General features: G+C 44.7%; 1 protein-coding gene across 2 annotated transcripts; it reads left to right on the forward strand.

Annotated features, from left to right (window-relative positions):
• Positions 1 to 27681, forward strand: Gorasp2 (golgi reassembly stacking protein 2). Of its 2 annotated transcripts, XM_005065166.4 has the most exons (10): positions 3 to 197; positions 14532 to 14612; positions 16153 to 16356; positions 16985 to 17071; positions 17759 to 17889; positions 21218 to 21350; positions 22284 to 22407; positions 24539 to 24622; positions 25490 to 25591; positions 26887 to 27681. In XM_005065166.4, the coding sequence occupies exons 1-10, from the start codon at positions 135 to 137 to the stop codon at positions 27222 to 27224; spliced, it is 1347 nt and encodes a 448-aa protein (XP_005065223.1). In that variant the 5' UTR covers positions 3 to 134; the 3' UTR covers positions 27225 to 27681. The 2 variants fall into 2 exon arrangements, with proteins under 2 accessions (XP_021088401.1, XP_005065223.1); XM_021232742.2 differs by lacking the exon at positions 25490 to 25591 and having other exon boundaries at positions 1 to 197.

The following is a 27681-nucleotide window of genomic DNA, read 5'->3' on the forward strand; positions in this document are numbered from 1 at the left end:
TCCCGGCGGGCTGTGCGGCCCGGCTCGGGCGGCTGCGAGTGCCACGTCCCAAGTGCTACGCGGAGTCGCGGAGCGGGCGGTGCGCGAGGCGGAGCAGCGCTGAGCCGGCCGGGCCGTACGGATCGCCCGCCGCCATGGGCTCCTCGCAGAGCGTCGAGATCCCAGGCGGCGGCACGGAGGGCTACCACGTCTTGCGGGTAAGAGTTGCGGAGTTGGAGGCCCCGGGGACGCCGGGGCGCCCAGGCCGGAGTCTGCGGAGCGTCCTGGGCGCGGCTGCGGGCGACACGACCGGGGACCCGCCACCTGGGCTCCCGGCCCTCCGGACGGCCTCGCCGCGTCCGGATCTGAGCTTCAGAGTTGGGAAGGGCAGGGAACACCGCCTCCAGAAGGGACCGGAGCCGGTAGCTGGGTTCCCGGGGAGAGTGACTGAGCCGCAGGGGATGTCACCGCAGGTGTCGATTCACCTCGGCGCCCCCTGGATGCGTGGAAAGGCCACCTGGGCAAGACAAGACGAATGGCCTCCAACCAGATTTGACGGACTTGGTAGACTTTTCCGTTCCGGGTCTCTCCTGGCCCTTGCAGATCTCTTCTACATTTCCTGGAGGAGAGCAATTTCCGTTCTTCTTTCTAAGATGAAATAATCAGAGACATAAAGGTTTAGGTCGGTGTAGTAAAATGTAATGGGGAGGACTGTTTCCAAAATAACCAGGGTTGATAGGGGGACGCAGCGCCAGACACCAGGGGGCAAAGACACATCCTCCTGTGAATGGGCTTTTCCTCGTGGAACCAGGAATACTGTGACACCTGTGTGAGTGGTAACGCGAACAGAGTGGCCTCAGTCTGCAGCTCCATTTAGGGACAATATAGTATCAAAAGATGTCAGCTTCTCAGGCAAGATAATCTTCCCCTAGAGTGTGTTTGCTCCCTTCGTTTTCTGCCCATATTCCGAGTCAGCTAACATTCTAAAGTAACACAAATGTCTGAATGCTAGGGCTGTGATGGGTCACCTTTCTGATTGTCGTGTATAGCTGCCTCCTCATTCCACTCAAAGAGCATCTTGAAGCCCAGCTCTTAGTAGTTTGTTTGTACATAAGCCATATTACTTTCCTATTCCCTTCAGTTAACCAAATTCCTAAGTGCCATACTGATAGGGAAAATAGAGAACTGCTCCTTCCCAGATTCGAAGGAAAATTAATGGCGGTGCTTTTTTATCTGGTCTGATTTTGACTTGTCTCCTGTGAGGTATATTGTCGTGTTACAAGCTAATTCTCAGAGTGACTGACTGTGACCATGAACCCTTAGGGATCTGTGGTATTTTTATAATAGTAAACGCTTGGGGAAACCCAGTAAGACACATTAGTGTTAATGAGTAGGGGAAAAAAGTCTTTAGGGTCTTAAAAGACAGACCTTCACATCAACAGAACTCCAGCTTAATGACTTCATTCCAATGCAAGACCGTTGAAGTATGTTTTCTTATAGGTATTTATCTTGTGTGCCTTGGTGTTTTGTCTGCATGTATGTCCCTGTGAGGGTGTCTCTGCAACTGGAGTTAGAGTGCGGGGAACTGAACCCAGGTCCTCTGGAAGAGCAACCACTGTTCTTGACTTCTGAGCCATCTCTCCAGCCCAAAAAAACTTTATTTTTGTTTTTGTTGTTGTTATTTGGTTTTGTGGTTGGTTATTTGGTTGGTTGGGGGTTTTATTGTTGTTGTTAAGACAAAACTTTTCTGTGTAGCCTTGACTGTCTTGGAACTTGTTCTATAGACCAGGCTGGCTCCCCAGTGCTGGGATGAAAGGTGTGTGTACCAGCAGCAGCCGCAGCCGCCACCACCACCACCGACGCCCAGAAGTATATTTTCTTTACAGGTGCACTGCAGAGGATTTCTGTGCATACAGAGTCAGTAGTGCAGGTGTGGTGTTCTCTCTCCTTGAATATTAGAAGTATTGGGGGAGCCTCAGTTACCAGTCCACATCTGGAGCACAAGTTCTGCAAACTTTGAAATAATTCTTCAGAGAGTTTTTATCAAAGGGAATTTAGCTATTGTGCCGTGAAGCAAATGTTTCTAAATTCTTAGCCCTTTCTTCCCCTAATTCTGCCATTCATTTCCTTACCTGTGTTTTCAGAGGAACAAGAGCTGCTTCCTTCCTTCCATCCATTACTTGCCTAAATGCATGGTGGTGCATTCCTCTACAGGGTATTGAACTTGGGAACCAGTCAGTCTGTGACAGGGAAATCTTGGGATAAACTCACCCATGTTTGGTGAGTTCTAAACTGATCTAATTTCATTTTCTTTGGTAACCAGTTCTCTGTCGATAAAAACAATTTCCTAGAGATAGAAACACTATTTCCTGTTCTGATGCCTGTATCTGCTGCTGTCTATTCTTTCAGGACTCCTCATAATCGATAAAGTAAACTTTCCATTGAAAAATTATTTTCAGTACTTACTGTTCAGTTCTGCATTACAAATCCACAGAGGACAATCTGAAAGATCCAGCAATTTCTTTAAGCAGAATACTTTTCTTCTTAGGTATTATGTATTTCCATCTTCCTGTCTGTTCTTTTAGGTGTTGTGTATTTCTTCTATCTTGCTGCATGGTTCAGTCAGTTATGATCCCATTATATACTCAGTTCATCATCTCCACCCCAGAGTTGACTAACCACTCCAGAGTTTCTCATGCGCATTCAGTGTGTTTTATGCACACAAAAGTATCTCTTTGCACACTTGCTCTGTTTTTCTCAGGTTTTTGCTTCTTTGTGTAACCATTGGAAGCATATGATACATACTGTGGCGCTACTTAACTGAGCAGTGAGCTTGATTGACTTGAGCTTCATAGGAGCGTGTGGATAACTAGCACCTCCTGGTGTTGACCATTGAGTTTGCAAAGGATGAGCTGGGAACCTTAAGTGCTTTTTGTTTTACTTAAAATATCCGTTCCCAAAATTGCAGAATTCTAATGTTCTGTAAATACTGATCTTCAGTTTACTAAGTTGCTGTGTTTTTGATTATCTGTTCTTTAGAGAACATTTAAGCAAGTTTCAAAATGAAACAAAGTTACTGTAATTGTAATGTCTAAAGGTAAATACTGCTGGAATATTTGTCTTTGTCTTTTGTTTTCCTGGGCTTTACTCAGCCCCTTATCCATGTTCACAAAGGTTTTTGAATGATTTGGCATAATCAAATTGAGTGTGGGCAAAATAGATATTAGAGCAGGCAGGGCGTGGTCAGTCACACCCATAATCCAGCACCGGTAAGGCAGGATTGCCAAAAGTTCAAGACCAAGCTTGAGTGCATAATGAGTTCTAGGCCAAGCTTAGTTACAGAATAAGACCCTGTTCAGAAAACAAGAAACAAATAAAGATATGTTAGTCTTCCAGACTAAATGTTCAGCAACTTTGTTTCTTGGTAAATAAGTGAAGCTTAAGCATTAATTACAGAGCTGTGCTTTGAAGGAAAAGTTTTCAGACTCCCTGAATAGTTTCAAAAGGTTACACTTTCAAGGTGGATACCTGGGCGGAAAAGATGGCTCAGTGGTTAAGATCACATACTGCTCTTGTGGAGGACCCAGGTTCGGTTCCCAGTTCCCAAATTGGTAGTTCACAGCTGCCTATTAGTGAACTGTAGGAGTTACACCTCTGGCCTGTGCAGGCACATGTGCATAGCACTTACACACCACATACACACGACTAAAAAGAAAAGTCCATCCTTGGGGTTGGCCTGATGGTTAAGTGAGTGAAAACTTGACAAACCTGAGTTCAGGTTCTAAGACCTGGATGGTGGAAAGAGAAGTGACTCCCGAAAGTTGTCCTCAAACTGCCACACGTGCTCCAGCACCCAAAATGTAACTCAGTTTTACAGATTTTTTAAAGTGGTAATGCATGCCTTTATTCCCAGCTCTCTCTCTGAGTTTAAGCTCGGCCTGGTCTGCATAGCAAGTTGAGTTCCAGGCCAGGCACAGTGGTGCACACTCTAAGCCCAGAACTTGGGAGGATAAGGTAAGAGGCTCAGGAGGTCAAGATCATATTGGGGGGGGGGGTGTCCCGGTGCACATAAGTGTGCCTATGAAGACCAGAGGGGTGACATCCTCATTACTGTCCACTTTAGTTTTGAGATGCCGTCTCTCACTGAACCAGGGCTCACCGATTGACTAGATTGGTGGCCAGCAAGTCCCAGGGCCCTTCAGCTTTCTGTCTCTCAGCACTGAAACTGCAGACCACACCCAGCTTTTTAATGGGGTGCTGGGAATCTGAACTCAGGCACTCATGCTTTGTACAGCCAGTGCTTTTATCTATTGACCCACCCCCCTAATCCAGAAGAAACTATCTTTAAAAAGATTTGACTGATGAGGAAGATTTCAAAACTTGTCTCAAAGCCTTAAAAAAATAGTATTTCAGCTTCTCTTAAACAGTGGAGCAGGGGCTGCCAATGCCTCGAGCCTGGCAACCTGATTGGACCCTGTGACACATGTAGTGGGAGGAGAAGACGTGACTCCCACAAATTGTCCTATAACTTCCACCCAAATACACAGTGCTACACACAGCACACACACACGTTCAAACAGCAGGTTAGAGCTATGTATCACTTTTATTCCCATCCGTGAATCCTAATGCAAGGCACAGAGTGTATCTGTCAGAGCTTCTAGATTTTGCTAGAAATTACTGTAGGTTACCTCCTATAGTTAATGTGTGCCAGATCCTTGCTTCAATTTGACATTTGTTATCCAGTGATTCCAACAAAGCCATTTTCAAAAGTCACATCTTTGGAGTGGCCTCAGAGATGTGGCCATTCTAAATAAGCAGTTCTGGCCTGCACTTAACACTCTTCGAGAAGGGAGCTCTCTGGGGGCATTGTGGACCCACTGCTCACACCAGTCCCGGGACATGGGAGCTGTTGTGTTACTTGTCCTTGGGCATATTGACTGATGGGCTACTGAGATGCTTTGCATCCTCCTTGTAATCAAGCCATTTGCTGCAGACTCCACAGCATTTAGGTGCTGGCTTCAGGGTGCAAAGTTGCTGCAAGTGGAGTTAGTCCTGTAGAAAACTGCACACCTGGACCATGTCTGCTCTCAAGTGGACAGACGAAGAGAAGCCTGCTACCAGGGGAATACTGTTTTGTGTGTGTGTTGGGGGTTTCCAAGAGTAATTAGAATACTTTATAAGCAAGTGCCACCTGCAGATTCTGCCTCCCTCCCCATTGATCCCTTCAGTTTAACACCAAGAAGCTTTTTAACTCATAAACATTCTTTGAAATTACCTTCAAATGCAGGAAGCAGATGCTTTCAGCTTACTAAAGTCCCAGAAGCACAGTGCATGGACCTTAGGACACTTTTAAACATTGTATCCCAGAACATAAACTATGTCAGAAGTCTTGAGCTGGTTTGTCTGGCTTGCTGAGCTCCTCACCGACCAAGCCTCCTGTTCTCCATTGCCTGTGGCTTCCGTAAGGAGTCTGTGTGGTGCTGGTCCCACCGCCTCCGGGGCCAGACCAGCTTGATGTTCCGATGGTGCTGCTGACACCACTGCAGGAAGTTTACCGTCTTTAATATCCCACTGAAAGGACTGTATTCTTTTGATTTGCTGGTAAGAAATGTGAGCTGGTAAATATATGTGACATTTGGTGTGTACTTTGGAAGCTGAGTGCATATTGCTGGAAGTGTGTTTACCTAGTAAACTCATTTCTTTAAAAGACACATTCAAGATCAGAGTGGTTACTGGGAGACTGCATACTGGACCTGTTGGCATTGCAAATACATGAAAAAGAATGGTGCTGGGGTTTCTTTCTGTTCTTCCCTTTCCTTCACACACACCTTTTGAGATCATCAAAACATATTTCCAGAGATAGGGAACCCCTTCACCTAGTGGACATGAATACATTGAGTTCCACTCTAGTAGACCACACTTGGGAACTGGAGTCTAGCCCCTACTGCTTGCTCAAGTGTCCTGTAACCCTCTTCAGACTGCCTGTTTGTATGAAAGGACGCTACAGCTGTGCCTATCCACCTGTCACTCAGCCCCAAACACACAGCAAGCTTTCCTTCCCCAAGAAAAACACCTAAGTCAGTATTTGAACTGAGCTGATATATGTAATGGCAGGGTTTTGTTTTTATTTTTTGTTTTTGTTTTTTTCCATTTTGTGCCAGTTCTTTTTGAAAATCAGAATTGGGGGTTTGTTTGTTTCAGATGGGTCTGTTTGTGTTGGAACTTGTGAGCTAAAGTCTCAGCCTGCTGAGTAGTTGAAACTACAGCCATACTACTGCAGCTTAATAAATAATTCATTTAAAATTGCTTTACATGTTACTCATTACATCATAGGACCATGCCAGAACATGCCCTTTGAATTATTTAGAGGAACACAAGAGGAAAATTTATTGGTGAAAGAGGCCTAACATCTTTTAGCCTATTGCAGAATCATTACTATATGTTCTGTCTTTTGTAACCACGGAGCATTTAGGTTTCATTTTGTTATGTCACATTTGCAGATCTTCCATTGCTATGATCATGTAAGCAGACACATGTGGTATAGGGTTTGTGTGTGCAGGTGAAGTGAGTCCTCCAGGGGTCACATGCATGGAATCTATTTTCTAGTCTTTTTTAGTTTTGATTTTTGAGTCAGGGCCTCATTATACAGGTTGGAACTCACTGTATAGCCTAGGCCAGCCTCATGCTTATGGTAATCCCCCTGCATCAGCCTCCTGAGAACTGGACTTAGGTGGGCCCATCACACTCAGGTGTTTTCTAGTCTTGTTTAATATCTCTACTGCTTTTAAGTCAGGTCAAAAGTGGGAATGCTGGGCTTAAATTGAGAGCCAGAGGACATGATGGTACAGTCTTTCAGAGAGACTTTAAAAAAGAATCTGTGGTACAGTTAGCTCGGCAGAGTGGCTGTCAAGTACCAGAACCTGAGTTCAGTCCTCACTACCCACACTGGACAAGGCCAGGTGTGGCAGGCAGCGTGCTTGTGACCCAGGCACTGCAGAGCTGAGGTGGGCGGATCCCTGAGTCTAACTGGCCAGCCAGTGCAGCCTACTTGATGAGTCAGTGAGAGATCCAAGTACCTCAGTTGCCCTCTTCCCTCGTCAGGTATGAATGTCACACACACACACACACACACACACACACACACACACACACACACACACACGAATCTCTATCAATATCCCTAACCATGGGAAAAATGCAAATCAAAACTACTCTGAGCTAGTACCTCATCCCAGTCAGAATAGCTATCATTAATACAGTTGACAATAAATGTTGGAGAGGATGTATAGAGAAATGAACTCTTATTCACTGATGGAGTGCAAATTAATACAGCCATTGTGAAAATCAGTTTGGAGATTTCTCAGACAGTTAAAAATAGAACGACTATATGTGCCCAGCTGTTTCACTCCTGGGCAAATACCCTAAGAATGCCAAACTATACCATAGAGGTATTTGTCTCTCCACGTTTACTGCTGCTTTATTCACTACAACAAAGAATTGGAATCAACATACTTGCTTATCAGTAGATGAATGGATAATGAAAATTTTGTGTGGTATGTAAAATGGAATACTATTCAGCTTTTATAAATGAACTCATAAAATTTGCAGGAAAGGGGATAGTCTTAGAAGGTGTTATATTAAGTGAGGTTGCAATCTCAGAAAGAAAAAACCTTCATGTTCTCCCTCGTGCAGAACCTAGCCAATAATATAAGTATATGTATAAGCAAATGTACATGTGGGCATACTGTATCATGTAGGGAAGAGAACACGGAAAGCTGAACATTAGAGGATGAGGAAGGACTGGGTGTGGGTAATGAGCATGTGTCATAGGGGTGGTGGTGGCGCATGTCTTTAATCCCAGCACTGGGGAGGCAGAGGCAGGTGGATCTCTGTGAGTTTGAGGCCAGCCTGGTCTACAGAGCGAGTTCCAGGACAGCCTCCAGAATAATACAGAGAAACCCTGTCTCGAAAAACAAAACAAACAAAAAAAAGATATAAAACCAATTGTTTCATCTAGTTCATACTCTGTCGTGGAGTTTTCATTTTTGGTGATGGAGAAGTACGTAAAAATATATTCACAGGACTGAAGAGATGGCTCAGAGAATCAGGGCACTGACTGCTCATCTAGAGGACCCAGGACCCACAAGGCAGCTCACAGGCTCACGAAAGTCAGTAACAGCAGCCAGGCTTCTGCAAGCATCAGGCGAAACACCCATACACAAAAATAATAAAACTAAAAGTCCATATATAGTTGATAGTAAAACCGTACAGTTCAGTGTGTAGCCCCACGGCTTCTGTTCTGAATGGCTACTCTAACTGTTCATTTACATAGTCCTTTGGTCTGATTAATTTCTGTGTATGATTTTTTCCTTATTTACAACTTTTTTAAATAATACAGTTTAAGATTTAAATAAGGAAGATGATACAGTAATAAAAAGACAGTTGCACCCCTCTTTGCCTGCTATATCCGGAAAGTCCCCTTGTGCCCCCTGTCCTGTTGCTCTGTGGTAGCCAGCGTGTATACACCAGCTACAAAGCATAGAAATCATGCATGAAGAGTGCCCAGCGCCAACTCCACCCACATTCGTGTTACTGTGAGACTCCTCCCCTCCCTCCAACAGTTGCAGAGCTAAGGGGAAGAAGACTTGGTGCTGAGTCACACATGAAGTTGAATTCTAACCCTGGAAAAGAGAGGAGGAGGTGGCTGCTGTGTCGCTTGATCCTAATTGTCACCAAGGATATCAGTAGAGAACACCTCAGGGCTGGCCTATGTCTCCAGAGGCCCGTAGGTCCTGTGAACTGACCTAATGAATGTTTTCTTCCCTGACCAGTTCATTATGATGGGGTTATAGAGGTGGGGAAGGGTTGAAGGTTAAGTCTAGCGGGAGGAAGTGGGCCACTGTGGTCATGACCCTGAGACTCTGTCCTAGGCTGCTCCATTCCGTATCCCTTTTCTCTGCCACCATGTTGTAGGTTGCCCTGCTCCGCCCACTTACACCTCCAGTTCATGATGGACACGCACCTCTGAAACTGAGCTGAGCCCCTTCCCTTATGTCGTTTCTGTCGTGTGTTTTGTCACAGTGAGGAGAAAAGTCCTGAGTACAGGTGCTTTATTGGGAGGGAATCGGTAAAACAAAGTCTGCATGCAGGGAGGGATATTGGTTGGCTGCTTCAGGGTAAGTTTGGAAAACTAATATAAGATCAGAAGATGGGAGAAAAGTGGAAAGTTCAGGGCCCGAGAGATGGCTCAGCAGATAGAGGCACCCACTGCAAAGCTGACACTAGAGTTCAGATAGAGGCCCATGATGGAGGAGAGGAGTGACTCTCACAGGTTGTCCTCTCACCTTCACACACGTGCCATGGCATGCACACACCCACAGTCACACACAAACAAGCCTAAAAAGAGGAGTTTGAAGTTAACTGCATTTATAACCTGGAACTTAATTGGACAAAAAACTAATGGTACTCTATAAGGTAGTTTTTCAAATTTAAGTTTTTTTGCAGCTCAAACTAACACACTAATGCAGAATGTTATGTGCCTTGAAAAATGCCCTTATTATGTCATGAATTTTTCATATGTTGGCTGTTCTGGTTGTCAGTTTGGTATTTCTTCCTATCATGATTTCTTCCAATCAACTTAAATTGATTTTATGACCTACAGAAACTTGCCCACAGTAGCTGGACAGCACATTAGAGAACACTTATTTAGAAAAAGAAATGGTTCAGATTCCAACTTCTAGACACTATGCTTTTCGGTTTTTGTTTGTTTGGTTGGCTTGGGGGTTTTGTTTATTTGGTTGTTGGTTTGTAAGACAGGGTTTTGTGTGTCTCAGACTGGCCTCAGCTTATAGTATAACGGTGACATTGAACTCTTGGTGCATTGTGTGAACTCAGACATGTACCACCATTCACACTGATTTTAAGGTGATAGAAATGGCTCGTTTACAATCTCTAGAACATTACGTCTTGGCAACCACTGATCAACGTCTTTGTGTCTTGCTTTTTCAGAATTCAGATGGTTGAACCATCCATCCTGTCTATATGAAGTGATTCACAGCAGCTTGTTGAAAATCTAGAGTTTAAAATGTCTTACATTTTCCTAACATCACAAGTAGCACTAAATACAGTGCTGTCTCTCCTGTCTTGTTTGTGGTAGATGTGAGGCAAACATTCCTTCAATGAGCCAATCTTCACGACCATCTGATAATATATGGCTTTGTTGGAATGGACTCTTGCGATTGCCACTAGAATAGCCTCTAGCCACATGCGGCTATTTTAAATAAGTGAAATACAATTGAAATTGAAGCTCTTAGTGTCACTAGCCAAGTGTTTTGTTGAAGATGTTACTGGTATTGGGGGCACCCATCAAAGAATCACCACCAAGACTAAGGCTCAAGCAACAGCTAGCCAGATCCCTGCATCGTGCTTCCTACAAGACGCTCACATTTCACCTTTCTGTGAGCTCACAGTAAGTGCTAGGTGATGCCGTAGCTGCTTCAAAGTCCGTAAAAGTGTGGAGCTGGGTGAAGTTTTACAAACAACCCTTGAACAGCATTCCTGTCCACTCCCACTCCCCAGGGTGAATTCATACAACACTGATTTGTAGCAATGGCCATTAGTTGGCCTATTCTTGAACTTCATGTACTGTGTACTCGTTTCTGTATGTCGTCTTTGCCTCCTATACTACTTTTATCCAGGTTGTGTTTACTGTAGCCCTTTGTTTTATTATTATATTTAAGACTGTTGAAAATATGCCAGATTTTCTTAATCCACCAATCTGCTGGTGATAGGCATTTGCGTAACCTTCAGTCTGGGACTGTTGAAAATAGCAATACTGTGTACATTACCCTGTGCCTTGTGGAGAACATTTGCATACCTGTTTCTGTGGGACATTGGGTCAAAAGATGTACGTGTTTTCAATATTGATAGATACTTCCAAGTTGCTATTTAGAGTCCCACTAGCAGTGGTTTAGCTTTTTGAATGTATACCTTCAGTGGTCTGCATCTTTCTTGTTAGGGGCGTTCTGATAGATATGTAATGATGCTGTCTTTCCTTCATCACTGAGGTTAAGTCATTTTCCTATTGAGTGTCTTGTGTTTAGTATCAGCTAAAGTTATCCATTTCTCTGTTAGCTGCCTTTTCAAAAGCATCTTTATTGAGATACGATTTTCACCGGCTGAGCTATTCCCCTGTCCCTACTGTCCTTTGTTAAGATTGGGGGCGGTTTGTTCAGGATGCAGACTCTGTTTGGTGTCTGTATGGCTTCTCTTATGTGCTCATCTTCTGAGGAGCAGGTGCTCCCAGTTGGGAAATGTGTCACTTCTTATATTGATGAATACTGCTTGTTGTGTACAATTTTGGAAGCCTGCACTCTGGAAGGCCTCGGATATTCTCCTTTGCTTTTCCCTGTGAGCTTCATTGTTTCTCTTTGGACCTTTGAGCTGCCATTCATCTGCACTTAATTCTTGAAAGGCAGCCTTATTAAATGTGTATCCCAGCTAACACTTTACAAGTCTTATTATTTGTTTAAAGAATAGCAGGTGCTTAATCCATGGTTGAAGGAGTAACTAGTATCCAGGGGAACTAGTTAGTGGGCTGCAAAGGTTTGCCAAGTAACTATTGGTCAGGAAACAAGCTTCGGGCCTGGATGGCTCCTGTCACTGGCTAGAGCCTGGTCGGAGGGTTTCACCATAACCTCAGTGCACCCTTACAGTGTTCTCGTAAAGTAGGCAACGTGTCCTTTGCTTGCAGATTAGAGGACGGAGTCCCAGGGAGGAAACACCAGCATTAATGGACAAATGCATGCCTTAAAACTATGTCAGTCCTAGCTGTACATAATAACACACATCTCTAATCCTGGCACTGGTCTTTCCCAGGCCCTTCAGCCAAGGCTGCACAGTGAGATCCCATCTCAGAACAGATACCAACAACTGTCTCAGTCAGCTCCAAAACTCTTATCTTTTCATTACACATTTTTAAAATCTTAGATTTTTCCAGGTAGTGGTGGCTCACCTTTAATCCCAGAACATGAGAGACAGAGGCAGGTGGATCTCTGTGAGTTTGAGATCAGCTTCGTCTACAAAGTAAGTTCCAGAACAGCCAGGGATACACAGAGAGGCCCTGTCTCAAAAAGCAAAACAAAAAAATCAAGAAAAAAAAAATCTTAGACTTCAAACTTAACCAATTTCTCCTAAATTACTGTAGTATGATATTTAAATTCAGATTTAACCCATTTTTCTTAAATTACTGTAGTATGATATTTGGCCTGTAATAAGTGTCAAATGGTCCATGGAATCAGGCACATAGAGTTTTTGGTTTGTTTGTTTGTTTTTTAATTAAGATGGGTTTGAAAGAAGCAGAAGATAGGGGGCTGGAGAGATGGCTCAGAGGTTAAGAGCACTGGCTGCTCTTCTGGAGGTCCTGAGTTGAATTCCCAGCAACCATATGGTGGCTCACAACCATCTGTAATGAGATCTGGTGTCCTCTTCTGGCATGTAGGCAGACATGCAGGAAGAATACTGTATACTTAATACATACATAAATAAAATCTTAAAAAAAAAAAGGAAGCAGCTGACTGTTCTTCCAGAGGTCCTGAGTTCAATTCCCAGCAACCACATGGTGGCTCACAACCGCCTTGAATGAGATCTGGTACCCTCTGCTGGCCTGTAGGCAAAAGGCTGTATACACAATAAAAAAAAAAAAAATATATATATATATATATATATATATATAAAGAAGCAGAAGAAGAAGATAAATGAACAATAAGATCTTACAAGGGACAGAAAGTATTGAAATAGTCTTGATGCTGGGGGGATGAGCTGAGGACAAGCCGTCTACCCATGCAGAGTTCTGATACCATCTTCACAGCCTTGCAGACCTTACTTTCCATGCTATGACAAAGGGGCACTAACCGAGGCGCATCTCCAGAGCTCCCTCTGCTGGTGTCATAGCAATAATTAAGATATCTACTTGCCCTAATTTGTGCTGGGCTCTAATGATGTATAATAGATTTGAGAAAGAAATTAATTTCAAGGTCCATTAAAAACAGAGGAAATCGATGTTTGTTGCAAATGAAATGGAAAAATAGAAAGGGTTGTTTATTTCTTTTAGAATTCAGACTAAGCTATTAGATCTTTTTTGTGTTACAGGAAGAATACTTCTGGTGATACTGGAAGCTTTCCATTTCAAACAAATACTTTAAACTTTACACTGTGTGGGCGGGCAGGGACAGCATGCTAGGAATCACTGTGAGGTCACCTCTGGGAGTTGATGGCAAAAGTACCGACATTGAAACTTTTTAACTGAAAGATAAAGTTTTCAGGGAAGAAGCCCAATTGATCTGTAAACTCGTTGGATTCTAGATAAAGTGCTATCAGAGGCAATTTAGAAGCTATGTTTAGTTAATTCATATTTAGATAGTCTGATTATATATGAACCCAGTTGATTATATATGGACCCAGTTAAAAGAGAAGATTCATTCTGAGGGATGGTTTATCTTTTTCATACCTGGGGCATTTCACATCTAATTGATAGCCACTTGTGGCTGGGGGGTTCATGACTAGTAGTTGTTACTTTACCCTCACCTCCCCCACCCCAACTATAACTTATTTGCTTGGTCTGATTTCTGTTAAGACGGGGCTCTCTGCTGTGTTGCCCATCCGGGCCTCAGCCTAACAGTTTTCTTCCTTTGGCTCCCTGAGTACCAACACTGCAAGCTGTGCCACATGCTCCAGGAAGTCCCCATCTGCCTTTCAGAATTGCAGTTGAGAAGTCTGTTTGCTATTTTGACTTTTAACTGTTTTGATAATACATAAAGTGGGAAAGAAAACTAGCCATGAGGAAACTGAGGAGTATATTCTGCTTTGTTTCATTTTCACATTAACACCCTTGGGAATAGAGATGGCTCGCTGACTTAGAGCACAGTCTGTTCTCCCAGAGGACTGAGTTCAGTTCCCGGCACCCACAGGCAGCTCACAACCCCTGTAACTCCAGCTTCAGGGGATCTGATGCTCTTTTCTGACTTCCACAGGCGTCTGTATTCATGTGCGTATCCCACACAGATACAAACATAGATGTAAATAAAAAATAAGTAAGATCCTGTTCAAAACAACAGCAAAGTTACACACAAACACGTTGTGGAAAAGCGGATGTAAAGTTAACTGTATTTACTTTGGGTTTTGTTGGTTATATTTCTGTTGCTGGTTGTCAGCATACTATGAATTTAGAGAATTGGGTAGTTACTTTTAATCCACCTCAGATCTTCCCATTTAGAGCTCCTCTCCCCACTCTAGCCCTGACTCTGTTAGGTCTGTGGTTAGAGGTCTGTGTGCACCCCCCTTCCCTCCCCTGATCCTCTTCGAGGCTAGCTGGCTCTGCTGACGGACACTTCCTTTGTTAGTGTTGAAGGGAGTGGTGCCCAGGGAATAGATGCTGGGATGTGTCTCTCTGCAGTGTCATCTGCTGACCTGGGGCAGGTTCCTCCTGTTCTGCACCCTCTGCCCGCTACCTCTGCTTTCATTTCAAGTATTCATTTCAAGTATTCTTTTTACAGGTACAGGAAAATTCCCCAGGACACAGAGCTGGGCTGGAGCCTTTCTTTGACTTTATCGTTTCTATTAACGGTTCAAGATTGGTAAGTACAGCTTTTATAGTATTGTGTATAGAACTTTGTAATTTTCTTCAAAGTGGAATCATTCTAAACTTCTAGGTCGAGTGTGTATCAACTACTTTTTAGAAACTATCATGCTAGGGGCTAGTGAGATTTCTCATTGGTAAAGGTCCTTGCCACAGAAGTTTCAGGACCTGAATTCAACCCCTGAAACAAATGCAAAGGAGAAAACTGATTCCACAGAATTTCTTGTCCCACTTGTACAGTATGGAACATGAACACTTGCTTTCGTGCTCGCTCTCTCTCTCTCTCTCTCTCTCTCACTCTCTCTCTCTCTCTCTCTCTCTCTCTCTCTCTCTCTCTCCACATACACACACAACCAAAAAAAATCAGGTGTGCACACAATCATACTTACATTTTGTTTTGGTTTTTCAAGACAGGATTTCACTATGTAGCCCTAGAACTCACTTTGTAGACCAGGCTTGCCCTGAACTCATAGAGATCCACTTGCCTCTGCCTCCCGAGTGCTGAGACTAAAGGCATGTGTCACCATTCCCGGCATATTTAATTTTTAAAAGAATGATGCTAAGAAACGTTAAAGTGTCACATCATCTGAAGGAAGAAGAGTCACCCCAGATTTGTACTTCATGTGTTAAAGTTAGATTTTTCTAGACTAGTGACAAATGGACTGGAAAAGTATCACTTCCCTGCCAGCTCTCTTGGATCTCAGACCCTATGATATGTAAATTCATTGGAACAATAGAAAGAGTTGTTCTCCAAAAACTGCTTTTTTCTAAACTCTCTTCAGTTTACTGTTGATACAGTCCTTTGGAAAAGAAATTATGTAACTTCTGCAAAGGGAATTCTCACAACGGTATATATTTGGCTGGCTTATTTTTATAATGGTCTTATTAAGGTTTTCCTCATAATCTGTCAATGTCTCTGACACAGTGGCCTTTGTTTACATAAAGAAACATTAACACTATTTCACTTCTTTCCCTTTTAACTCCTAATAAACAATAGGGCATATATTAGAAGGAGGGTCCAAAATTAAACTTTAAAGTCCCCACATATTTTAGATTTTTGTTTTGTTTTATACTTCAAGGCAGGGTTTCTCTGTGTAGCTCTGGCTGTCCTGGAACTCACTGTGTAGAGCAGGCTGGCCCCAAACTCATTGAGATCCGACTGCCTCTCCTCTCGAGTGCTGGGATTAAGGTGTGCACCACCACCACCTGGCTATATTTTAGATTTTAAAAGCAGTCTTTGTAACTTTGTTAGAGATGCAACTTTTCATGGCGTATTTTGTTTTCCCTCACTGAGTTGCTGGTTCTCTCTATTGTGGTGTTGGCGTTCCATGGCCAGCTGTTAGAAAAATTGTCAGCTTGCCTAACATTCTTTATTTCCTGACATTCTTCTACTGGGAGAAACATTTGAAATTAATAAAATTTCTGCCTGATGAGTTTGCATTTATCCTGATTACTAATATTTCTTTTATGAGTTGCTTAAACTAATAATAGTTAGCATTATTTTTATTTATTTAAGAGTGATCTCTATGTGTTTGTAGAATAAAGACAATGACACTCTCAAGGATCTACTGAAAGCCAATGTTGAAAAGCCTGTAAAAATGCTCATCTACAGCAGCAAAACCCTAGAGCTTCGGGAGACCTCAGTTACACCAAGCAACTTGTGGGGTGGCCAGGGCCTGCTGGGAGTGAGCATCCGTTTCTGCAGCTTTGATGGGGCCAACGAAAATGTTTGGCATGTGCTGGTAGGTATCCATGAGCTACTCTGTGAGTGGAAACACAGCTTAGAAAGCTAGAGGGGCACTGGGCATCTCCAGGTTGGGGCGAGTGTAGGATATTATTATTAGGGTCAGTATTGGATTGTGTGGATATTATTATTAGGAATTGTGTTGTATGGATATTATTACTAGGGATTGTATTGTGTGATTACTATTAGGATTGTTTTGTATCATGTGGATATTATTAGGGATTATATTGGGTTGTGTGGATATTATTATTATTAGGGATTGTATTGGATTGTGTGGAAATTATTAAGAATTGTATTAAATTATATTATAGAGATATTATTATGTTTTTGGTTTCTGAAAACCAGCATTCATTGCTTTTATAGGTACGGATTTTTTTTTTTAACCCAAAGAAGAGAAGCCAAAGAATCTATAATGCAGACATTGATAGAAATATTTTAAGTATTAAATATTATATAATTGTTGTTGTTGGAAATTTAAAATACATATATTCCCTAGTTCTTAAATTTAACATTATCTCTGTGGGAATACTGGAGGTTCTTGAGTCATTGTAATTAAGAGCTGTCACTATAAAGCTTGGAAGTCTGCTGTCTGTGTGTTGAGTTGGGATGTGTCTGTGTCATCGTAGGAAGTGGAGTCCAACTCCCCAGCAGCACTGGCAGGCCTGAGACCTCACAGCGATTACATCATTGGAGCTGACACTGTCATGAATGAGGTAATTAGAGCCCTGCTTAGTAAGGAAACATACAAGGTAGTTACTGTGTTCCTTAGTAATGAATCATGTCATACTTCTCTGCTGTTTGAGCTCAGGACATTGAGAATTTCTGTCTTTCCTGGTCATGCTACTTCATGCCTGAGGGTATAAGTGGACCGTCTGGCAGCTGTCTACCTGGGTATAGCTGTGAGGGTTATGTCATGTGGCCATGGCACAGCTCTCCGTGATACACAGGCACCTCCAGCGTATCACCTCTCATCAGGTGAACTTGTCACTCAGTTATGGCAGTGCCGCAGAGATCCCTTAGCTCAGCTGTGTTGCTCAGATCCTTCTCATTGCCTCTTCGCTAGTGGAAGTTCAAAATCAAATACATGAGGCACCTGGACAACCAGAACACAGTAACACAGAATCTGCCTAACTTGAAGTGCTCGCAGTAAGAGCACTGATGAGGGTTTTGGGAACTGGCCTGAGGCCTGGCAGCTAATGGACTTGCTTGAATTAGTATGTACATTAAATTAGACTCTGCTAGGCCAGTTGGTATTAAATAGTGATGTCCATGTCTAAGGTAGGGCCCAGAAGCTGGTTGCTTTAAGGAAGTTTGTTAGCTGATTCGGATAGGAGCCAAATGTTGAGGCCCACTGATCTCTACTACAATTCCTTCACCTTTTCTCTCTTGGTGGTGTGCAGTCTGAAGACCTGTTCAGCCTTATCGAGACACACGAAGCAAAGCCCCTGAAGCTCTACGTATACAACACCGACACTGACAACTGTCGAGAAGTGATCATTACACCAAATTCTGCGTGGGGTGGAGAAGGCAGGTAAGTCATTCTCAAGATGAAACTACAGCTGCCTAGTCTTAGCAGTCAGATATGTTACAACTTTTATTTTACCATATTACAAAAGAATGCTTTTAGGGTTAGGGCTGGAGAGATGGCTCAGAGGTTAAAAGCATTGGCTGCGGTCCTAATTTCAATTCCCAGCAACCTCATGGTGGCTCACAACCATCTGTAATGAGATCTGGTGCCCTCTTCTGGCAGCAGGCATATAGACAGACAGAACATTTAAATAAATAAACAAATCTTTAAAAAAGATGCTTCCATTTTTAAATGGCATCTTGATTTCTTTCAGAACTCATTGGAAAAAGAACTGATGTAGAATTTTGAAATTAATAATTCATTTTTTTTAAAGCACATGCCTAGGGAGCACAGTACCTATTCTAGCCTATTTGTTTTCTCTTCCTAACCTAAGAGCTAACTCCTTAGCTTGAGAATTCTCGAGTGTAAGTCATAATTACAGAAAAACTTAGGCAGGCAGGGCTTGGACTTTACACATGTTCTCACCCCTGCTTGATTTGTATGGCTTCCTTGCTACATTGAGCAAGGAAGATCTCCATATGCTCAGTGTTTTTACTTCACTACCTAAGGTTCTTGAGTTAAATGTGGTAAATTAAATGTGTTGGATTAAATTCATCACAAGAATCCTAAGGAAAGTGAGATGGGGTAGCTTCTCCACATCTGGCCTGTCTGTGGCAGCGCTTGATCACGTTGTCACTGTCCACTGCTGACTTGCAAACGCCCAGAAGTCAGGTCTTCTCAAGGCATTCATAACTGATCCACTTCAGGGTCTCAGGGTGCAGCTCGGCTAGCAGAGTGCTTGCCTCGCGCACACGGAGCCCTCCCTGGCTCTGATCCCCAGTTCTGCGTAAAGCCAGATGTTCATGTGCCTTTAATCCCGGCACCCAGGAAGTACAGGTAGATAGATGGTAAGTTCAAAATCATCCTGAACCACAAAGGACTCTGTTTCAAAATAAAAATGTTTTTAATCCCCTTTAGGATTGCCTCATATAAACTAATTTACAAAGAAGCTCTGTGTCCATTTGGGTAACAACACAGTGCAACCATGCCCCTCTCCCAGTGTGTTTTAGTTACTTTCTCTTGCTGTGATAAAATACCCTGACAAAGAGCAGCCATTGGGGAGACAGCAGTTAGTTTAGCTTGCAATATCAGGTTACAGGCCATCACTCTGGGGAAGTCACATAGCAGGAACTTGAGACATCAAGTCACACACATCCATAGCAGAGAGAAAATGAAGGTGTGCGTGCTTTCTTCTTACACAGTCAGGGACCCAAGCCAAGAAACAGTGTTGCCCACAGTGGGCTGGGTCTTCCTACATCAGTTAACAGTCAAGACATTCCCCACAACATGCCCATAGGCCAGCCTGATGAGGACAGTCCTTCACTGAGCCTCTTGGCAGGTGATTAGGTGTGTCAAGTTGGCAGTCAAAACTAACATCACAGATGGAAGATACCCAGGCCAGATGAGTGCCATAAGAGTGCTGGGTGAGCACGGAGACGAGGCCGAGGAAAGGGTGGGTTTGTAGACAGGGAAGCCGAGCTTCAGAGGACACTGTTCTTTCATTAGTGACATTGACTGCACACTGCTGTGTTCATATTTAGAGCACCCTTTCTGTAAACATCTGGCCATCCTTCCTTTCCTTTGAAGGCTCTTTTCTTTTATGTAGTTTAATGCCACTTAGGGCATCTCTGTAGACGGTCCCTTTCAGCCATTTTCTCGGGTGTGCTCTGCCTTTGTACACAAAATACCTGCCACTTTCCCTTCTTCCTCAGAAGCTAAAGGTGTGTTTGCTCTTCATGCTCTTCATCTCAAGCCGCTCTTGCATTTGCAACAGGTGTTGCTGTTGCTGCCAGCCCTTTCTCTGTCTTTACCCAGTTATTTTGACTAGCAGGCACCTTGTAAACCAGTGTGGTGCCCACCCCAATGCTCAGGAGGTGACATAACAGGATTGTGAGCTCAAGACCAGTCTAGTATATAGCTTGGCCTGTTGCTCCCATCAAAGACCATCCCTCAGCAAAAACAAAAAACAAATAACAACAGAAACTTAATTTAAAATGTGATTATGCCCAGAAGACTATCATTGATCAATATAGATGACTTAATCTTTCTTCCTCTAAATTTGAAGAAAAAAATTGTAGCTTGACAATAAGAAAAAAAAGAAAGTGTAATATTGAAATATAAAGCATCACTGTGAAAATCATATTTGGATAAGGAAGAGCTAAAGTTGGCCACTGCTCGCTCTACCAGCTTTGGTGGTAGTGGGTCCACAGAGATAGATAACATGTACACCTTGGCAGAGGAGAGAGGGGTTTCCATACATGGCAGCTCTGAAAGTGCCAGGTGCTTTGGGAAGTAAGAGGCAGTGTGGAAGCATAGGTTGGAACCCTACATTATCAAAGGCCTTAAACTCACTGGTCAAGATTTGACTTACTTTGAGCTCTGGGGCTGTGATACTATGTAAGTAAACATTCGTGGTTCTAAAGCGTGGGAAGTTTATCACCATAACAAGTATACATACATACATGTGGATTAGTGGATTAATGCAAACGAGGCAGTTAAAGACCCAGGTGTAGAAAAGCAAAACTTAAAACATCACTAGCATTCGACTGATGAAACAATGAACCTGTTTTCAGTTTTTGTGTCACTACTAAGATTTTTAGCTCTGGGTAGAAGTTAGTCAGCTGACTTTGGCCATGAGCTGCTCTGGTGGATTGGCAGAATAGAATGGGGCTTGATAGTCCCAGCAGCATTGCACAGAGATAGGAGAAATTTCCCCAGAGAAGGAGGAAGAAATGAGACAGATTGCAAAGAAGCAGCATGGCCCTGTTTTTTAGAAGGATGCATCAAATATACATATATGACTTGTGCTATATTCTGCAAGTGATGCCATCATTTGGACATGTTTAGAGCTCTTCAGTGGACAGACCGGGTGTGGTTATACAGCAGGTAACTATCAGGTGTCTCCCTAGTGCCAGGACTGTTAAGGCAATGAAAAGCAAGGACACTGTCCCTGTAAGCCTTACTATTCTATTGAGAGACACAGAGAGTAAACAGTAAACATGCCTATGTTGAATGGTAATAACTGTTTGAAGAGAAATAGGAACTAGAGACCTCTGGGAAGATGGCAGAATGGAGATGCAGATGAGTACAGGATGAAGATCAGAAGTTCAGACTACATGAGACCTCGTCTCAAAACAAAACAGAGGGGGAGGAAATATATGGACTTAATGTATTTTAAAACCTCAAAGAAATGCAAGTTGTATTTTATAACAGTAAGAAAAATGTGTTTTAGCCTTGGCTGCGGCATTGGCTATGGTTATTTGCACCGAATACCTACACGCCCATTTGAAGAAGGAAAGAAAATTTCCCTTCCAGGACAAGTGACTGGTACACCCATTACTCCCCTTAAGGATGGGTTTACGGAGGTAAGATCATTTCACTGCGTGGTCGTTTCTGTGTGTGGAAGCATGTGGTGGCGGCACGAGTTGAGGCAGGCAGTGATGAGTTGCACATTAAGCATCATGTTGAATTTAAGGTCCTTGTACATCTGGAGGGAGTTAGATGTGTGCTGCTGACCCTTGGAGAACACAGGGCTAGGTGTGCAGGTTTGAGATCATCAGCACAGAGGGCAGTTTAGCCCAGTGGAAGTTGGTGAAATTGACCAGGGATTGTGTAACTTGCAGAGCTTTTAGCTGCTTCTTAAGAAGGCACCCATATGTTTATCTCTCCTGTCAACATGACCATATAAAGATCTCGTATCTGAGAAGAAGATGGAAAGGCGTGGTCAGGGTTGGGTGTGTGTGCGTGTGTTTGTGCTCATGTGCATACGAGCGCACACCCAAAGAGGTCAGAAGAAGATATTGGAGCCTTTGGAATTGAGTTACATACAGTAGTGAGCTGCCCATTGGGGGGGGGGGGGCGGGGACCAAACGCAGGTTGTCTACGAGTGCTTGCTGTCCTACCCTGGCCGTATTGCTTGGTTCAGCCTGTCCCAGTCCCAGAGGAAGTGCAGCTACTGAGAAGTCCTCCCTTTCCTTACTCCCCATGATTCTGCTGCCCTCTCTTCTACCCCCAAGCTGGGGACTACTGCCCAGAGAGGTTAGTATGTGAAGACTAGTGTCACACGGCCACCAAGGAAAGGGCAGAATGCAATGTGAGCATGCAGAGAGTCGTGAGAAAATTAGAAGTGGCACTGGATATAGGGACTCTGAAGTGTGGCAGTGTCGTCAGGGAAAGAACGAATGCAGTGAGGAGACAGAAATCTCGATTGGAGAGATGAATCATGGGTTAGGATTTCCAGCTGGTTCCTCACTAATTCATAAGTAATTCTCCCCCGCCCCTTTTTCTTTCTTGACTAGGTCCAGCTGTCCTCGGTCAGCCCCCCATCTTTGTCACCACCAGGAACTACAGGAATCGAACAGAGTCTGTCTGGGCTTTCCCTTAGCTCAGCCCCACCCGCCGTCAGCAGCGTCCTCAGTACAGGTGTGTGGAGCTGTACTCAGCAGGCAGGCTCCTTCCTCTGGCCTCTGTCCCAGCCACTCAGGAAGTAGGCCGGTGTCTTCTGCGTTAACAGGCAGCGCCTGTCTGTAAAAGCACACCGCTCAGATCAGCATTTCTCTGGCCTCTGCATGGCAGATGGATCCTGGGCTCCTGTTAGACCCCACATTTGCAGGGTTGGACCCCACCTTCTCCAGCTGCTCTGCTTGTTCAGCAGGTGTTTGTTTTGCTTAGACATAGGGTGTGAAGATCCCTTCGCTGTCTTAGCGGCTCTGCCTCACACCCCTGGATCCTTTCCTCCATGACTCTATTCTTGTTCCATCTGACGCAGTCTTTTTGTTTTGGTTTAATGTCATCTCTAACAACTTTATGGAGAGAGAACTCTCACACCGTACAGCTCACCCACTTGAAATGGCTTCTAGTTCTTTGCAGAATTGTACACCCTCAGTCAGCTGGGAAAAGTATGATAGCAGCGAAGAACCCTCTTCTCCAAAACTATTAGGAGCTTCCCAGACCTGGTGAAGTTCATCCATGGCCTAGATTACAATTCCAGGTGTAGGCCCTGTCAGTTATTTTTTGATACAAAGAATGGGTTTATATTTTAAAAGGAAAGAAATGTAATATGAAAACTCTCATTAGGAAATAGAATTTGAAGCAGACAAAAGCTATTTTCATTTCTTTTTTTTAATGTGTATGAATATTTTGCCTTCATGTGTATATGTGCACCACACATGCTCCTGGTGCCATTGGAATTCAGCAGATAGTGTCTGATCCCCTGGAACTAGAGTTACAGATGGTTGTGCACCACCACGTGGGTGCTGGGAACCAAACCCAGGTCCTCTGCAACAACAACAGGTGCTCTTAACCACTGGGCCATCCCTCCAGCTCCTGTTTTCATTTAAGACAGAAATATAAAATTGTTACAGCATTGCTATTGTATGTCTCCACTTAACAAACACACACTAGTAATAGTGTGGTCCAGAAGAGAGGAGTTTCCAATACTAGAGTTGTGCAGTCTGGGTTCCTAGAACTCTTGCCAGTGCTGTGGCTAAGTGGTCTTTTTCTTCATCTACTTTCCTTCTCTCTTTTCCTCCTCCCAACCTCTCCTTCCCCTTTTGCATGTGTCCAGTTTCCTCAGGAAAGCACTTCATACCCAAGTAAATAAGACAGCTGCATACGGTTGGCTCGTCCTTCTAGGCACGGTTCACTCCTGTTGCCTATTTAAACATATCTCTCTAAGACAGCAGCCTGGCCCCACATGGCAGCTTGAAAACCTCTACCTGAGCCGGAAGACGTGATGAGATACCATGGGGTTGGAACCTAAGTCTAAACATGGGTGTATTTGTTTCAAACACATACATGCAATTGAAGGTCATCTGTACTGTAGTTTTAGTCTGCCTGTGTTGTGACTCCCATTCCTTACATGAGGTGCGGTGTGGAGTTTTCACTTGCAGAGTCACATTGGCTATAAAAAAGCCTCAGATTTGGGACTATCTCAGATTTGGGGTTTTTGGTTAAGGGTGTCCAATGTGTTACTATTGTTTTGACATCAGAACACTTCCCCCTTGAGTAGGTGGTAAATGCCAGTAGTCAGGTCTCTATGAGATGGTCTCCCACGGATCCCTTGTTCATGGAGACTGTTACAAGTCACTACTGCTACAGATGGGGATGTGTCGGCCTGTGTAGGAGCCTGAGCTTGAAGGAAGCCAGTCATCCTCGGACCTGCGGATGTCCGAGTGTTCTTTTTCTGCTGAGACATCTCTGCCAGCTTCCCAGGGCATAGGGCCAACAGCCTCGTGTTTGCAGAGCCTCATGCTTGCATGAGCCTGCTATGGATCTAACCCACCTTAGGTCAGAGGCAGACTTCCTGTCCAGTGAGCTTATCCAGGGGAGGCTACCCAGCTTTCTCACCCCTCAGCGGGTGTCCACTGAGGGTCAGCTGTCAGGGCTGTCCATTGTGGGTCAGCTCTGAAGGGTGATACATATATAGCAAAGGATGCAGCCAATGACTGGACCTGGCTATGGTGAAGGACTGGACAGTGTCCTCTTGGATATGGTCTGTTCACTTTCTGACAGTAAAATTGGTTTAAAATTATTTTAATGTGCTTTATTTTAGGTGTACCAACTGTACCATTGTTGACACAAGTAAACCAGTCCCTTGCTTCTGTGCCACCAATGAACCCAGCTACTACATTATCAAGTAAGCAGCAAGCTAGAGATGTGTTGGGTAATGGTGTTTGTTTCTGAAACTCTTAGTCGCCCTGTTAGTACTGCAGAGCCCTGTGACAGGAGAGCGTGTGCTGCTGTCCTCTGCAGAGCAGGAAGCAGGTGCCACTTAGCCTGGGAGTCCCCACCATCTCACCCTTATGGCCGCCCTGGCTGAGAAGGCTCCTTATTTAGGTCAAGTGTTAAAGTGGTGTGGGTTCTGCTTAGTATTCCTGATGCAGACCGTGTCTAGCTGATAACTACTAGATGTCACGTCAGTGATGAGAGTGTGTGTTGTCTGTGTGCTGTCGGGGCCTCGCATTACAGAGCTACGTTGTCGATGTGCAGGTGCAGTCAGCTATGAATTGCACATGCGCTAACACAAAACGATGGGGCAGCATGCTGAGCTGTGTGTGGTGCTCGTTGATGGGTGTACCTGGGGATGTTCATTCCTGCTTTTGCAAATGTAAATCTCATTAGTACACATACGAAAGAAAGCCAGAGACAGTAACCCTCTGCCATCAAAGAAAACTCCACGCGTGCTTCCTACACAGTTGCTGCAGCAAACGGGCTTTTTCTCCAGGTTCTGCACCACTGGCGCCATCGCTCTTGTCCAGGGTCATAGGAGCGAGCATTCGTTCCTTGTTTTAACCTTTGCTGATTTCACAGCCTAATCACATAGATATCAGAACATGTTATGTGACACTTAGTTGTCACTTACATTATTCTGATGTGAAGCCACTACACACTAAGTGAACCTTGCTGTTGGAATTTTGAAGAAGAGAGTACTTTTATTAGCATAGAAGGATCTGTCCCCTCCTCAGCTAAGTGGCTTACCTGTGCTTTCTCACCCTCCACTCAGGTCTGATGCCAGGGATGCCCAACCTCCCCAACCTCCCCAACTTCAACCTCCCTGCCCCACACATCATGCCAGGGGTCAGCTTGCCGGAGCTCGGGAACCCGGGTATGTTGCATGCCTTACCCTCCTAAGACATTGCTAATAAAAACTCTTCAGGAAAGCGAGGCCTCCAGTTCAGTCTTTTCCAGACAGAGCAAATCAGCTTAGCAGATGTCTACTTCTAATCCGCATGCTTCTTTTTATGAAGAAGAGGAAGCAAAGGAGTCTGTGGCTTGGCCTGCTGCCTCCCCCTTTTCTCTCTGTACGCCTTGACAGGTTTCCCCAGACAAGCCGTCACAAAGAAGGTCAGTGGAGTGGCACCCGGCCCTGAATTTGATGATGTAGGGCAGGTCGCCTGGTAGAGAGGCATAAATCCCCTCTTTTCACTTCCTGTTTGAGACTGCGGCCCACAGGGAAGGCTGGCGTCTACTCTGTGCAGGCCAGGCCCATTACGTTTTGTTTGTTTTTCTGAGACGGGCCTCACTGTGCGGTTCCTAGGCTAGCCTCAAATGGGGTATCCTCCTGTCTCAGCCATCTGCCCCTGCCGACAACCCCGGTGACCCATCCTGCTACACTAAACATTGCTTGTCACTGTCACACTTCCAACAAGTGTGCTGTTCTCACCATGTGCGTCCTCACCAGCTCGACAGAGGCTGAGCCAGGGCTGAAGTAAAGGGGCCCAGAGAACCCCAGCCATGCTGGCCACACCTCACTGCTCTTCCCTGGTGCCTGCAGTCTTGGTCCCGATGTCTTGAAATGCAGCATGCTCTAAGAGCAGGGGTCAGCTTAGCAGATTTCACTACTTCTAATGAGCGTTCATCTTTTTTATGAAGAAGAGGAAGCAAAGAAGTCTGTACCTCCCTCCTGCCAGTGGTACCCTGGACATCCACTGTGCAATCTGCCCTCCCTTTGTCCTTCCTGCTCTGCAAATCTCCAGGGTAACCCACTAAGAGCAGCATAAATAGTCGGTCTCAGGGCCTTCCCTGGTGCAGGGTGGCTTCCGTGAGGCAGCCCTCGCTGCTCCTCCGTGGTTCCTTCCTGTTAGCTGACAATCGGCAGCTGTAAGTGGACTTGCACCTTGCCTGGGAGCAGGATCCCCCTACGTCACGTCCGGCTAGCTCCCTCGAATGCCATGAGGTGCTCCCATCACTCAGGAGGGCTTTTCCCATCAGCAGATGCCCACGTGCAGGGCTGCAGCACATGGGGTTTGGAAGTCCCTGGCCTCCAGTCGGAGGTCAGCAGAGGTTGTGGCCTGTTGTCCCTCCTCAGCTGCAGGTTCTAGATGAGGCAGGGATAGAGAGGCTGGGTAGCGACGCTCTGGATGCCGGGAGGAAATGTGACCTCTGCTGTTTCTGTCCTAGGTTTGCCACCTCTTCCCACCTTGCCTCCCCGAAACTTACCTGGCATTGCACCTCTCCCCATGCCGTCTGAGTTTCTCCCGCCATTCCCTTTGGTTCCAGAGGGCTCTTCTGCAGCCAGCGCAGGGGAGCCGCTGTCTTCCCTCTCTGCCACGGGCCCACCTTCTGACCCTGTCATGACTACTGCAAAAGCAGAGGCCGCCTCCTCACTCACTGTGGATATGATGTCCCCTGCTTCCAAGGTCCCCAGCACTGTTGAGGACAGAGTCGGCGACTCTACCGCAGCCACCGAGAAGCCTGTCTCTGCAGTTACGGATGCAAACGCTTCTGAGTCTTCTTAATGGGGAACCAATCTTCACAATCGACGTGGTCTATTTATTTAACCGCAGGATCATGTCTGGAACCGCAGACCACCATTGATTTCATACTAGTTTGTACCGTATCTGTAGGCATCCTGTACATACAATTCTAAGGGGAAACTACGCAAGAGTCCAAGGGCTTGTCTCCTACCACGTTGGGTGGAATCTCAGCCAGGGAGGGGTGTGGGAGTGTGCTTGTATTTTAAACAACCAAAAAGTTGTCATGGGTGGCTCGCCGCCAGGCATCCACTGCCATTCTGGGATGTACATCTTCAGGAAAGAGATGGCAGGGTGCCCACTAGGTTCCTGTCCCACTGCTAATCCTTGTGTAAGGAAATGAAATATTTTATGCCTAGTGCCCACACGCAACATCTCTTGTACTTTGTAAATTGTTTGCAAGAACACAAACCACCTCACTAAACTGAAACCGAAACAAGAA

Source organism: Mesocricetus auratus, unplaced genomic scaffold (assembly GCF_017639785.1).
Source record: "Mesocricetus auratus isolate SY011 unplaced genomic scaffold, BCM_Maur_2.0 Super-Scaffold_100004, whole genome shotgun sequence".
Lineage (NCBI taxonomy): Eukaryota > Metazoa > Chordata > Mammalia > Rodentia > Cricetidae > Mesocricetus > Mesocricetus auratus.

Coding starts and splice junctions, on each gene's coding strand:
- Gorasp2 (XM_005065166.4), top strand. CDS start 135: ATGGGCTCCTCGCAGAGCGTCGAGATCCCAGGCGGCGGCACGGAGGGC. Junction 14,613..16,152: donor CTATTAACGGTTCAAGATTG/GTAAGTACAGCT, acceptor ATGTGTTTGTAG/AATAAAGACAATGACACTCT. Junction 17,072..17,758: donor CTGACACTGTCATGAATGAG/GTAATTAGAGCC, acceptor GGTGGTGTGCAG/TCTGAAGACCTGTTCAGCCT.